This window comes from Gymnogyps californianus, chromosome 24 (assembly GCF_018139145.2).
Source record: "Gymnogyps californianus isolate 813 chromosome 24, ASM1813914v2, whole genome shotgun sequence".
In the NCBI taxonomy this organism is placed as follows: domain Eukaryota; kingdom Metazoa; phylum Chordata; class Aves; order Accipitriformes; family Cathartidae; genus Gymnogyps; species Gymnogyps californianus.
The window spans coordinates 2,140,325-2,155,527 of NC_059494.1; the positions used below are offsets into that span (position 1 = coordinate 2,140,325).

At 37.3% G+C, this 15,203-nt stretch overlaps 1 protein-coding gene across 1 annotated transcript in view; it reads right to left on the reverse strand.

Annotated features, from left to right (window-relative positions):
- Positions 1-14,668, reverse strand: part of MYO9B (myosin IXB) — a 38,782-nt gene extending 24,114 nt beyond the window's left edge. The window contains exons 1-6 of the mRNA XM_050910425.1: positions 14,648-14,668; positions 10,494-11,387; positions 2,314-2,408; positions 546-608; positions 320-419; positions 71-171 (exon numbers count right to left, since the gene is read on the reverse strand). Coding sequence (XP_050766382.1) covers positions 71-171; positions 320-419; positions 546-608; positions 2,314-2,408; positions 10,494-11,330 — 1,196 coding nt within the window. The 5' untranslated portion in view covers positions 11,331-11,387; positions 14,648-14,668. The remainder of the gene's footprint in view (positions 1-70; positions 172-319; positions 420-545; positions 609-2,313; positions 2,409-10,493; positions 11,388-14,647) is intronic.
- Positions 14,669-15,203: the final 535 nt, after the last annotated feature.

Consider the following 15,203-nt stretch of genomic DNA (forward strand, 5'->3'; position numbering starts at 1 on the left):
TATACAGCTTATTGCAATTCATGAACATTAACTAGCTATCAGTAACGAAAGCTTAAAGGATTCTACTTACTGTTTTTTTGTTTCTGAAAGGAAGCCAACCATCTCCATGGCTTGTTTTAATCTTTCAAAGTCATGTTGGAGATCTTCCCCATCTTCAATTTTCAAGTTATGCTGTGAAGAGAGATCCATAATTAAAGGCAAAGAACGAAGCCCAAACATCACAAGAAAACAAGTATAATCTGTTCTGCTTTCTTTCACCTTTAACACAACAGACAGAAAACACTTAATGATGCATTGGTAAATCCCTGTCACAGATTACCTGATTGAGGTAGAAATAGTCTTCAGGTTGCTTGAGGTGAAATTCTTTACGCTCTTCCTCATTGACTCCAAGTAGCAAATAATAAAAGACATGGTAGTTCCTACAAAGCCAATACATTTATCTTTCATGAAAATATAATGATTTTCCTTTTATTCTGTATACTTTAGATGCTTTTAAACTCTTGCACTGATTATAATTGTGTTAGTAAACTGTACTAATCTCTTACCTTTCATCTTTTTCTTGAGAAACCAGACGAGATTTTTCAAGCAGGTATTTTTCAACAACAGCCCTAAAGAGCCGCAAAAAATGAAAAAAGCATGAGGGCAAAAGAAAAGATCTCACAAAACATCAGACAGCAACTGCCAAGAGTTCAAACAATGAAATCTGCACTAAAATATACAAGAGAATAGCTTAGTCACTATCTTAAATCTAAAACAAAAACTTCCGTATGCACTATATTGTAATTGGAAGAAAGAGAAATACCTAAGAAACACCTATCTTCAGTGCTTGGTTTTAGTAGACATAACTGGAGAGAGGCAGACGAAGCTAGAGAAGTGCTGATGAAAAACTGTAAGCAGAAACAAGATAGGCAGAGCGCTAACAATATGTTATCTACTCTGAGATTAACAGTTATCTGACAAGGAATGCAAAGGCTACAAGACCCCAAAAATATACTGGATTACTGTCTGATTCTCAATCTAATAAATTTGCTAGATTTTTACAACAGTATATACATCAGCCTAAAATGGAAGCCAGACAGACAGAAGACCCCTTACAGTTTGACAAAGTAATCTCCTAAATGATAATCTAAACTCCTTGACATGGGATACAATGAATGAGGCCAAAGTTTGAGCAGCTTTTTCTCATGCTGAAGACAAAACAAATATATTCAAATTGTACCAATCTCCTGAGCTAGTGTAACTTCATCTGCAAAGATGCCTACTTCATTCAGAATAACACTCAAAGCAAATGTGGTACAGAGTTCGCAGTCATTTATGTTATTGCCATTTTGTAAACTGCAAACACAAAGACGACCCAAATGAAAGACACACTGGAGCACAAAAGTCAGTGATAGCTAGTGACATTCCATAGTGCAGCAAGCTTCAGGCAGAATTCCATACCAATATTATGTGTTATGGCACTGCACCTAAACTAGCACAGGTACATCTTGACGTGTGACATACTGCTGCGAATTTTGCAGATACAAGTGTGAAAAATTTAAGATGCATTTTACAAAGCAAGATCTGAAAGAAATTATTTTATGGCATGATGTGAGACAAGTAACTACACAAGTATTTGCACACAAATTACTAATATCACAGAAAATTTTTGGACAAAATTCTCCACTTGAAGTGAAAGTGCCTACTACTAAAGAAGAGCGAAGCATAATCTTTGATTAATATTGAGGGACTATAGTAATATGATATTATAGCATCTACTACAGAGTGAAAAATATAAATAGAATTCTAAGGCTCAGCTGTGACTATCATATTTAAAAAAACAAGTGTAGGTATAGAATATGTCACGTTTGGCCTTCAGATAGAAGCACATAATTTCAATTAAGTCAAGTAAAATCATAATTTTATAGTCGTCTTTATCTCTCTAAGTGGTGTTTAATTTGTTTCTTTAAAATGGCTTCCTCAAATCTATTTTATTTCTCTCCAACTCCTCTTAAAAAATTCAGATCTTCCGTTTTTAACTGCAAAATGAAGAGGACAATGGGTGTTATGAAAAAAGCCTTCATTTAGCATGAAGGTAAAGATGCAGGACCAGTCAAATTCTTAACCTGATACGGCTGTACAGCAAGGTAAGAATATTATGCATCACCTGATCATGCCACAAAGCTCAGTCAGAGAGTCTTGAAAACTCCACAGTGGCAAGCTATTCTCACATGAGAAGAGCCTCAGCAAGGCAGCATTTTATATACAACAGAGTCTTCACCAATTCCTAAAGGCACAGAGATCAACCCCAGAAGAACCTCATACTGGACTTACCCTCGGACAATACCATTCTCTAAATAGTTGACTTGAATAAACTTTCCAAAACGACTGGAGTTATTGTTATGTGCTGTTTTTGCATTTCCAAATGCCTGTAATAAAGCAAAATGAGTTAATTTTCAATTAAACGAAATATGCCAACACATAGCTTTTCAAGCTCTTCTGTTCATTGTTCAGCCTCCTGTTAGCTTGCAGTATACACTCGAAATACTATGGAAATGGCAGCATACAGATACCAAAAAGGCAGCTTAGGAAGCCTCCACTGTTCCTCACATATCTATATACGTTCATTATTTGCCCCATGCAATAATATTTGAGGGACTGAGGGAGTGGAATAATAAATTTAGATATTTCTAAGAGTACAGGAAAGGTAATCACAGCTAGAGAGTGCACATCAGCCTTACTCACTAACAATTATGACCTTAGAGAGAATAATCAGTAGGAAGACGACAGCACAATTACCATGAAATTGCCTCTCCCATAGAAAAGCCACAAACTACATCCTATTCCCTAACATATTGCTCCCACTCAAAAATTTCACAATAAATACAATTTTTCTTTAAGTGAGAACAGAACATTAAGATCTCATTTATAAAGTTAGCCCATGAATTTTCAAAGTTGTGTATTCAAAAAACAGGAAAAAGACAAACAGAAAAACTTTGGTTTACAAAACCACGTCATACTCATAGGCCAGCTAACTCTGCTACGCAACACTGAAAAATGTAGTTTCATTATGAGGTGTTAGGAAAGGGGAAAAACAGGTATAGCACAAATCCTAATTGTGCATCTTTAATATTTCTGCCTGTATCATGAGCCCTCTGATAGTTGCTAGTACACACATAACACAAAATATCCTCTGCAAGAGCCACACTTAAGAACTATAAAGATAACTTACTACATCTAAACGTCCAGTAGAAGTAGTTATTGGGAATGTCCTTAACTTCAGCAACTCTTAACTATGTGTTCTTAGCTTAAGAGAACCCTGTCATCCTTCTAACATGCAGGAAGCAATCCAGCATATAGAGAAGAAACTCTGTATAAAATGCAATTGTTTGGAAAAATACACTGCTTGGTGTAGACTATCACCAGCAATTCCTGCCACAGGTATTTCCTCTTAAAGCTCCAAGCAATTAAGGCCTCCATTAGGAAATCCGCCTCCCCTAATACAGAACATTCGTGGAATGACTTCACAAAAATGCCACCCTCTTCCTCCACACGCACGCATCCGGTGAGTGATGGACGTGTGCATACTGTACACAACATAGAACTAAACTGTTTATACATAAAACTGCCCAATTATGGTGTACATCCCAGGGGAGTACTGTTTTCATGACAGTCATATTGTTTGTATATTGAAACTCTTCCCTTCTCCTCTTTTCTTTTTTTGTTTGGTTTTTTTTTTTCAAACTACCTTAAGGGTTGCAGCTGCGCTGCAGTGTGACACCTGGATCACCATTTCCAAAATAGGTTCTCAAAGCTCTCTTACATGTAGATTTCTACATGTAGCTGCATAGCGTTCAGAGAATCCGAGAAACTTCTTATAAACTGAGAAAACATCTATAATTCTTCAGACAACCATTATTTCTGACCTAAAGGAATAAGCTAAAGGAGCTCTTCCTGTGCAGGGTGAAAACCCACAGGGTGATTCTGCTGTAACTTCAGAAAAGTCAACGGGTTTCTAAACAGAGAGGATTTGTCTCCAGCAGTGCTTATAGATGACGGAGGCTGAGTTCAGCCTTCTCATTTCTAGACACTATACTACATGTGTTATAATGCAAACAGCATCCCCACTCAGATTTTTCAAAGCAAGCATTGACCAGTCATCAGCATCTTTTTGTAGCTACTATCCAACAAGTTATCGCCCAGATTTTTTTTTTTAGAGCCCATTTTGCATACACATGCTTATTAATGTATGCATAAAATCCAGGTCAACTCTTACAGTTGCCAAACAACACCAAACCAAAAGTGGAAGTCCAGTAACATCAGCACAGCAAATTGCCTGCTTCGTAAATCAAAAAAACCTGTTCCTCTCCCACCAACAGTGGCTCAACTGTGGCTCTCTGAAGAACACCATCCAACTTCCCATTTAGTGTATTAAGAAATCTGTTGTAGTGAACTTTGCCAGGCTGCAGAAGAGTGGACTTGCAAATTGATTCTGGAAAAACTTCTTTCTAAAAAGTTTTCTAACTTAAGCCACCAGTTAACTATCAGTTTACTAGTTATATTCAAGAAACCAAAACACAGTATAGCTAAGTTTGCCACACTATTTTTTAATAATAAATATTTTGGCATTATAGAGTTAAGAAATCCCATAACCCAGGCTTCCTGAAAAACTTTTCTTAGTGATTACTCATGTAAGCAATGAATACAGTTTAAAACTAAAGGCTCTTATGATCTCATATGTCTGGTATTTAGTCAAAGCATACAGCAAATTCTTAAAAGCTGATCTAATATTATCAGTTTTTAGGAAAGTTTTCATGTACTGAATGGTTTTCTCATAAGAGCCTTTAACATCTACAACTTTTTAAAGAACATTCCAAGTCGCTTAACATTTCGGGTGGGGAATTTCTTTTTTGGTAACATTTAACTTTAAACTCTAATCACTGCTAGCATATTCTTCAATATACTTTGACAAGTTAACTACATAAGAAGTGACATTCCTGACTAAAATCAGAGAGGTGCAACAATTTGAAATGTTAAGTATTTTGGTATTTAGCAGTTAGATACCTTTAACCTACTGTAGCTTTATCCTACAAAAAAAGGATTGCAGATAAGAATTAAGCTCCCGTATTACCTAGCCATTGCTCTGCACGGAAAGCATCTTTCACAGATAATTCTAGCCAGGTACTCTATACATAGCTCAAATTCAACTGAAATATCTTCCTGATTTGCCTTTACAGAGAGCCACCTACGCCTTTACAAAAGAAATTCAGAAGATGCGATGGGACAAGAGACAATTTCAGCTGAAGAGAAATAATCATTTATATAATCAAACCCATTTACTGTTTTCCCTTGTAAGTCCATGAGAAGTCAGATAAAAATGAAAAACTAAAACTAAATCTCTCCAATGCAGAACACCAGCTATATAAAAAGAGGGTGAGTCAAAAATAGCAGACCAAGGCCAGCAGGAATCAGAGTTGGGATAGCCTATTCTGGGAGTCAGGAAGTCATCCAACCCATCCTCTTACCTTGGAATGCAAGAGGCATAAACTGGATTCTGCTACTGAAAACTCCTACAACAGTGACAGCTTTAAAAGTATTCGGAACAATGCCAAATTCTCCTGTTATTTGCTGTAAAAAGAAAACCCCAAACCACACACATGCTCCTATCATCTATCTCAGGAACACAACTAAAAATCTCATTTAATTCTTTCATAAGAATTGCCAAAATCTGAAAAAGCTATCAGAGTTTCTATGTAAACCACTCGAATCCATGGCAGAACCACCACTGCACAGACCAATCTTTTAATGTGCCAAATGACATCGAAGACTCAAGTTACACACCCTGGAAGAGGAAATGACTGCTTCAGAGCTGAACTCAGTTTAGTAGTGGTCTTCACAAACACGCTGCAAAATATCCACTCATTAACATAGAAGTTGCAGTGTTCAAGGTAATTTTGCAACTCTGCATGCTGTATGATGTCCTGGGGAAGTCTAAGCAATCCACATGATAAGACTGTATAAAGGACATGGTGATTTTTTCCCCAAGAGATGTGTGCAGCAGGGAAAAGTATGCAACAACACATTTCCACCAAAAAAACCTAGTAACGTCCAACCAAATGGAAAAAGGAAGTTCCATTCCTCCTCTGATTATGATTCTTAAAACAAACACATGCAGATAATAGCCTCAAAACAACTACTTTCCCTTAAATAGAACAGACTACACCCACTAAATATATATGCAGACTTTTATGGCAAATACAAATGAAAACCAGAGTTGAAGCACCACTCAGATTAAGTCCATCTTATACCAAAACCACAAGCACAATAGGACTATAATAAAGAAAACAGAGCTGACAACAAATTGCTTTACTCTGTTTTCCATAGAATGGTAAAACATAAAAGTTTACTTTCTACAATGAAATTTAACAAGCTTTTTAATATGCTGAGTTCTAGAAAATCTCATCCCCCCCACCCACCTGATTGTGCTGTCAACATTAATTCATATTTACAAACACTTTCTTTAGAATACCAGTTAATGAATGCTTCCTGTTCGACTTCCCATTTTATTCGGGCCTTAATTCTTTTCAAAGAATGGTTCAGTGCCATTAAGAAATCTTCAAGAACATATCCAAATGGAAATAAGCAATGCTTTTCAAAATAATTCATGAAAAAGTTATGACAAACCCAGTGTTTCCATCTGTCCCACTTCTCCTCAGCTTCCATTTCAGAGGGAAATGAACTTTCAGCACACTAAGAAAATAACTTTTGTAATAAACCCAGGATACTAAGGGTTACAATTTAACAACAGACAGCAAGCCAACAGGAGCTTTGCTGCCAGAAGAGGAAGCTCCAATTCCCTCTTACTATGTCCCTTGCCACATGCTCCCATCCCCTCGCTCAATTTTCTGCCATTTTACTAAATTAATTGGCTTGAAGAATCTGATAAGTTAACTTTAGGTCTCCAAAATAAATTCAGAGTCTTAGATCGCACACTGTGCATTTTATATCCAAAACATGCATTTTAAGACATTTTTCCCCAATGAAAGGAAAACACAAATTTCTTGGAAACTTCTCAAGTGTGTATGGAAAGGGTTAATTCTCGCATTCAAGACTCTATAAAATAAACAAAGGTTTGATGCACTATTCCCAATTTGACCCAAATAATAGTTCCCAAATGTAAATTCCTTCTTAGGACTTCAACCGTAAGTAAACTGAACTTAACAGTCAATACAAGAAGGCAAAACTCCAAGTCAGGGAACTATACTTTAATCACTAAATTTAGAAGAGGATGAAAAAGTCAGGAGTATCTTAAAACAGAGCCTATCTTTATCTTCCTACCAGTTTTAAAGAAACTGCTATTCACTAGAGATGATCTACGTTAGCCTGGAGAAACAATTTAAAAAAAAAAAACAAAACCTGAGAGCAATTCCTGTACAGCTAAGGCAACTGTATGTCTCATGAACTGTTAAAAACCAGCACAAAAAACAGCTTTAGGCTGTGCTGAAGCATCACTGTCCCATGGAAGCAGCCAGCCTTTCAGATTCTTTTTCTCTAGAAAGCTGCAAGCAGTGCCAAACGTAATCAGAAGTAGTGCAAGTTACCTCTGCTTATTAGATCCCCAACAAGGCATCTTATAAACAGCTCAGACTCTGGTGCCAAGTTTGAGCAAGAAGGATCTGAGGATCAGAGACTAACCCATGACCAGCTTTCCTTTCACTAGCGCATGTGACAGCAATTGTACTAGTACCATATTTAATTTTTAACTACACTGTCTCAGTATCATGTATTTCTTTTCTCAGATGTTTGAGAAGGTACTATCAAGCAACATTTAAGGTCAAATCTCCTTTCATGGTACAGCTATAACTCCACTCTTTGAAGTCTAGAAATTGTGAACAAGGAGCCAAAATATTAACAATAGTTTATCTTCAAATTACTTACGGATTTGAACAGAGATTAGTTAGCCAACACAGAAACAGGATTTAGTAAAAAATATGTTTCCAAGTTCACTGAGTATGCAATGATAAAATTATAAATCCACGTTCATAACACACTATTAGCGCTCACCTCTCTGTGCTAGAAATGTTTCCTTTAACTTCTTGAACTTCTACAAAAGCTCAGCCTATAAACAGACACATTGTACTTAGGTGTCAGGAAAATAAGAGGTCACTAAAAAGGGGAAGTTCTGAGCCAAAATGTAACCAACTTCTACATCATAAAAGTCAGGGAAACAGACTTCAGTCAAGAGTACATTTTCATCTTTCATGAGGACTCAAAATAAAACTTCAAAATTAAACAGAACGTTCTCAAATAGTGTAGGCACACTACAAAACCGTTCATGCAAAAACTCCCCTGAAATATCCATTTAAGAAAAATTCCCTTGTTACCACTTCAGTTCCCTTAAGTAAAAACCCAAATGAGTCACCACAGTTGGATTTAGAAGTGACCAACTCTAGCAGAAGAGTTTGTTGTCAGTTTAACTTCCACAAAGCAAAGTAAGCTTTCCGTGCATTCCTCCCCGAGACCAAGATTTGACTTGGTTTTTTTTAAATTATGCTTAGTGACTGGAATTGCACAAAAGCATCCATATTGGGAAACATGGAAGCTTCACTGTCAGCTGAATCCACTCTCCTGTATCCAAAGTTGGATAGCTTGATTTTACTTCCCCATGTTCTAAACCTACTATAGCATCACTTTCTGATGTGCACTGAAGTTATGTAAACAGAAAAGTATATTACCTTAAATAGAGTTGTGCCAAAATCACAGGTATCCCAGTGATTTATTTCAGCCTGGACAAATCTTAGCCTCTGCAAGTTTCTAAAGGGTTTCTTTCTCCATAATTTCAAGTCAATAAATAACACTTTTAACACAAAAACATGTATTCAATTCTGAAAGACGTTTTAGGATTCAGATGTTCCTACATTTTTTTATATTTAGTTGTCATAAACTCCTTTATCTTTTGCAATATTTGGGAGGACAAGTTTACACTGAATCAATTTGTGACTGACAAACACCCTCAAAGAAGTAGAGCAAGAAGTTTCTCTGAGAATTTCAGAAAAGAGCCTCACATTTTAGACAATATGTACTCCAACAGCCATGTTAGAATCCATTTGGCAAGTTTGCAACCTAAGCTTTCAATCGGTCATCATATTTCTAGCTAGCAAGACTATTTTCTCATGATATGCATTACTAAATGCTCAGTGGAAGTCTGAAGAAGTTGCAGCGCTTATGACAACCAATCTTACTGTAGAAAATCACAAATATCTCTTCATGAACACTCCTGGACATACACAACATCTACCTGTGACTCCAGCAAAGTTATTAATTTTGAATCTAGGGATATGTGCATTTCTCATTCAATGGACAAACCACAACATAAGATTTTACATCTCTACCTGGTTCAACACAGCCGTATCACGTCTGGTAGACTAGGATCTGAAACAGTTAATTTTATCAAAGGCAGAAAGATCAGCTGATCAAACAGTGCTTTCCACAGTGACCCCTTCCTGTTTTCTGTTTAGAACTGCAAACTTGAACTCCAGCAACCAACAAACCTCAAACAATTTTACTTCTTCTTTCAAGCAGCAGAAAGCAAGGCAAAAAAAAGAACTTGCATATATTCCTCATTCTTTACAGAAAAGCTTTCAAATCACATTTATAAATGTAGCACACTCTAAAGTTTAACTTCATTGCTTTTTCACATTTTATCTAAAAGCTTAAAAAAAAGCTTAATGTTTTTAAATGAAAGCGTTGTTACATTTGAGAATATTTAAACGTAAAAATTACAATGGCCACATTCAAGCTCCTTGCTGTTGAAGACTTTATTACGGGTGACCATTACACCCATCCAAGCTTTCAGGGTTTTTCCTTTCAGATGAGAGAGTAAAAGGGAGAGGCTGAAGTCTAAAAGACCAGTTTAAGTTTGTCCTGCCACTGCCTAAGGCCAGACCAGCTGTACCCCTTCTCACGTGTTTAGTTTTGCTTTCTGTTGGAAATGCTGTAGCAGTTAGAAGCCAAAACCGACTCACACTTTCTCCCCAACTAACAATGTTGCTCTCTTCAAAACAAACAATTGTAGAAAGGAAATAACTCCCTCAAAAATCGAGTTCATAAAAATGCTGCAGGACATGCCTGCACACAAAGGCACGATTACACTAAGCCGTTAATGTTTCAGTGGAACAATATTTTTATGAAAACATTTACTTATGATTTGATTCAAATGCCATCAAAACTTTTAGATGGAAAACACAGGTAACCTCTGTCCCAGAATATTAGTGTTTAGTGGTGGAAAGTTAAGTCAAATATAAATTAAAAGCAACAGGAAGTCAACTGAACGGAAGGATGAATTAAGGAAAATCAATTAGAAGCAGTCAAGCAACACAGCCAAACACTAATGCAGCCCAGTGATATTTAAAGCCTAAACCAAGTAGGTGACTCTCAAAAGTAGTATTGAACAGCAGTTATTTGAAGTTTTCAAGAAACAATTTTCATAGAAGGCAATTTTAGCATAAATTTACCTCCAGAACTGGTCCAGCTCCTAGAATAGTTCTCTCCACACCACTTGCGTACCCTTTCTGGCTCAGTGCCGTGAGGCAGTGAATTAAGAAGTTTGTGCTTTGAGTTTTCCCAGACCCACTTTCACCTGATATAACTATGCACTGATTAACATGTTTTTTAAGCATTGTGTGATAAGCCACATCAGCAATGGCAAAAATATGAGGCTCCAACTTCCCAAGCTGATGATTCTCATACATCTTGACATATTTAGGATTATAAATGGGCAGGAACTTGAAGGGGTTAATTGCAATCAGAATACTTCCTGCGTAAGTATAAATTTTGTGTTTTAGAAAGCGGCATTTGAGATTCTCTAGGAGTGTTGTCTCCGTTAAGTTGGGGAGATTGCACAAGTCATCGAAGTCCTCCTGATGCCACGGAAGAAAACCCCTTTCGACCAGTCGCCGAGCATCTGTCTCCTTGGAAAGCAATTGCATCTGGACATATTTGATGGTCCCATCAGTGTTCCTTTCTTGCAAAAGAAAGTAGTACCCATCCTTTTGTGGATGCTCATCCTGAGCACGACGAGGCCAAAGTAAAACCCTATGAACAGGAGAATCATTTATATCAAGTACCCATTCTTCACCACCCGATTCTTTTACTTCCACGAGCACGTAATGTTTTGAGACATCCAAGTTTAAGATATTGATCACATCCTTGATGACATCTGAAGATGTGCTGTCCTTGGTTGCTGTCACTTTGCAGCAGGGAGCACTTTCTGTTGAGAGTTGGGGGTAAATATGAAGATTATAGGCTGTCTTTGCCTGGCAAACTGCACTGTCAGCATCTTTTAAACTCATTCTGTCCCCAAACGGGCTTCAGTCTTCCACCCCTGCTTAATATGCAGTGCCCATCGTCTAAAAAAAAAAAAAAAAAAAAAAAAAAAGAAAGAAAGAAAAAAGTCAGGTGTTAAAATGTGTACAAGAGGTATTAGGGCAAGGTATTATTTTCTGGAGGATGAGAATAAAGTTATTAAGTAGTCAAATTATTAAAGAACAAATGCACTATTTATGCACATCAGTGATACTATTTCAAACAGTCTGCTTAGTCTATCCCATGGAATGGATAGCTGCCACAATATCTATCCTCTTTTCACTTTTCCTTCTATTCCCATGCCATCCCTTCCTCCCCATTACGGCAGCACAAGCATTCATACAGCCACAAAGCAAACTGAACTGGGATAAATGTCCAAATTAAAACTTCCTTGTTCCCCCAGGTTAGTTTTAACCCAAATAATTTCCCTGACCTGGTTCACTGTATGGCTACACAAACATTTACTCATCCTCCCACATAAATCCTCCCTTAAAGCTGCACAAGCAGCTTGAGGTAGAAACAGGGTTTGATCACTTCGTAAATCAGCAGTGACAGTTCAGAGCAGCCATGAACTATGGCAGAAGGAACAGTGCATAGCTGCAAGGAGGAAGATGGTTCCGACACCGAAATCCACACATTTTTCTCATTTCCCCCAACTGACCTCTTTTCATGAAAGACACAAGATAGGTACAGTATTTACCCCCACTCAGCTTTAAGGAAACAGAGCCTAGACCTGACTAGTGCAAATACTGCTGTCAACTCCTTCTAACCCTGCACACCATAGTGATTTCTTGAACATGTATAATTTACCCAGACAAGAGACTGCTAATTTCACCTGAGTGAACCACATCCTTGCTACAGAAAGGTTTGAACATGCTTTTTATCTTCCATTTTAGGCAACAAAGTAAAATTAGTCTTATTGCAACTACTTTTCCGTTCAGCTAACAAGATCCCAAACAACCCACTTCATTCACAAGCCTTTATACCTATCACATCAACTCTTTCCTCACTGGGTTTTAGGAACCTCATGCGTAAGTCTCCAAAAATCATTCATTCTGATTGCTTTTTCCTCCTTTCACCCCTGATGCAGGCCAGCAACCTAACTTCAACCTAACATCAAATTCACAGAAGTCAACCTCCTCCTTACTGCCACATCTAAAAGCCTCTAGACTTAGTAACATTCTGTGCTTTTGCCGGTGATTTTTCTCTCAACTGCAGTTCAGTACACTCAGATCACCAGGACTAGGTTTGCTTACACTGCTTTAGTTCAACAGTTTATTAGCTTATCAATGGGTAGTAAAAGGACAAGGACAATGAAGTACTCCCTTTGCTTTAACAGACTGTAAAACTTCATACCCAGAATATCAGTTCAATTTTTGTTTCAAGAACAAAGCGTTCTAATTATACACTTACATGCTGAATAGATACTAAAAAAAAAAAAAAAAAGAAAAAAAGCAGAGAAGTGCCAATGAAGTTGCTTTTTGCCACTAAACAACTGCACAGGAACTTGCATAAGGCCACAGAGAACAATCATTTCAAATTAAAATCAGTAGAGTTGGAAGCATTTAGCTGCCACTTCCACTGCAAGTAATGAATCACTTCACAGAAACATATGACATAGTTCTGCCTCAGGAATAGCCTCAGAGTAGAGAACTGTGCTTTAAGGGAACTCTGAATAGTAAGCTTACAGAAGACATTGTTATGCAAGCTGGATCATTTTTAGTGGGTACTCATCAAAAGGAAGGCTGAGCAAGCCACAGACAGCAAGACAAACCACAGCACGTCTCTGGTCAAGCTGTATGATCCCTCCGAGAATATTTTTTTTTGCCCCGTTAAATTTCATTCTTCATTCATTACGGAAAGCTTATTGCAAGAACTTGGTCATACGGAAGGATGGACCAGCGAGCTCAAAGTCCCCTCTCCACTTCCTATAATTATCACTGACCAGTAGCTAATAAGTCTGAAGTACCTTTGAAGTAATTGTGCAAGTGTAAAGCATTCTTAACTTATAGAAGCTCAAACACCTTAACTGATAGTAGAATCTACACTCGACTGCTGCTCATGGGGAAGATGAATCTGGAGCACAGACAAAAAAGAACAACAGTGACCATTTTTCTCTCAAGTTAGCCAGGCAGTTCAAGGGAGACAGTCTTGTGCAGACTTCCTTTTTTTTTCCCAGCAATTAGTTTCAGACACACAGTCTGGTATGATAGAGGAAGTCCCCTCAGTAAGCACTTTTGCCAAAAGAGCACCCTAAGAAACGTGGCGCCAACTTTTTGCCCACATAGAAGAGCTGAACCAAGGTGCTGACCTCTGATTTTTACCATATACATTTCCTAACCTCATCTCATGTCAGCTACCAAGATATATCTGGTACATTGCTCAAGACTCCCATATCACACTTTCCAAAGAGGAAACCGGAACACAAATGGCCTCTTCTCTACCGGTGAAAAACCCAGGCCAATTACAGCAAGCAGCAATGCGATAGCTGGTAGTGTCTGCTCAGGTGTGTATGACTGAAAAACTAGAAAGAGAAAGACCTCTCATCCTGAAGACGACAGATTTCTGACAAAGCAACATGCAGACAACAACCTTAATGCTACATACAGATTTCTAAATTATGCAGTCATCATACAACTCGATGGAAGTTCAAGCAGGCATCCATTGCTCTACAGGAATGATTTGGAAGATAATCCACAGTAGAAAGAACTTGCTGAAACATGATTTCAATGCACAGTCACATCAACAGTAAACAGAAAGACAGTCAGCATAACACTGCCCCATTTTAACCAGATATGAAATCCAGACAGTACTTGCTTGTTTTCAACAGCATTGAGCTTTAAGACTGCTCTTTCACTCAACAACTTAAAACAGATATGCTACTTTGAATCACTTAATACTGATTATGAGGCTTTAAGAAGAAAAAAAAAATTAAATTCTAGAAGTCACTTAAGCAAGAGTAGCACCCAATTACTTTTAATTCCTTTTAACCAACTCTGCTTTTGTTACCTACAGTTTATTTACCTGAAAATGCACTACATGAGTCCCAGAAGAAATAACATGATGCTTAAATTCTTCTGTCCGAGAATCAGAATGAGAATATCTAGTCATTACAAACAGAGGTTTGAGGAAAACCTGCTGGTCTCCAACTACTTGTGATTTTCTTAGAAAGGGTATCAAATTTATTTGATAATACTGCTCTAAAAGAGACAGACATCTGACTTCGTACTAAACAGTAGTTCAAGTCACAAATTTGAACATAAAAGCAAAAGAGCATACACTGAACAGATTATAAATTGGTTACCTAATGAGTCCCAGTATTCAACTAAGGACAGGTTATCATCAAGCAACTGGAGGATTAGATTCTAGTGAAGTTGGATTCCTGGCATCAAAGTAAACATTTTCATGATGGTTCTAAAAGAAAGAGAAGAGTTACTGATAAAGAATGTATCATAGAGATATTGAGAAGGCAGTAAGTAATCAAAAAGCTAGATCAATTATATAGTTCAGTAGTACAGGAGCAAGAAAACAAATGCTAAACAAATTTCAGCTCAATTTATAGATATATAACTTCAAATTTATCCAAGAAACAATCCATACCAGAGGGATAGAATGGGAGCTATCCTGAAATAGGCTTGAAAACCATAGCGAGTAATCATTTAAACATGCTATTCTAATGTAACACCACAAGCATGATAGTGAATGTCATCCCCAGATAAACATCAAATGAATATTTAGTTAGGCAGCCATATTACCCTTGTACTCAGAAGCTACGTGACCAATACTGCATCTAGAATACATCCAAAATTCAGTTAAGAAGCTGAGATAACAACAACAACAAAATCTGTTAGAAAATACCC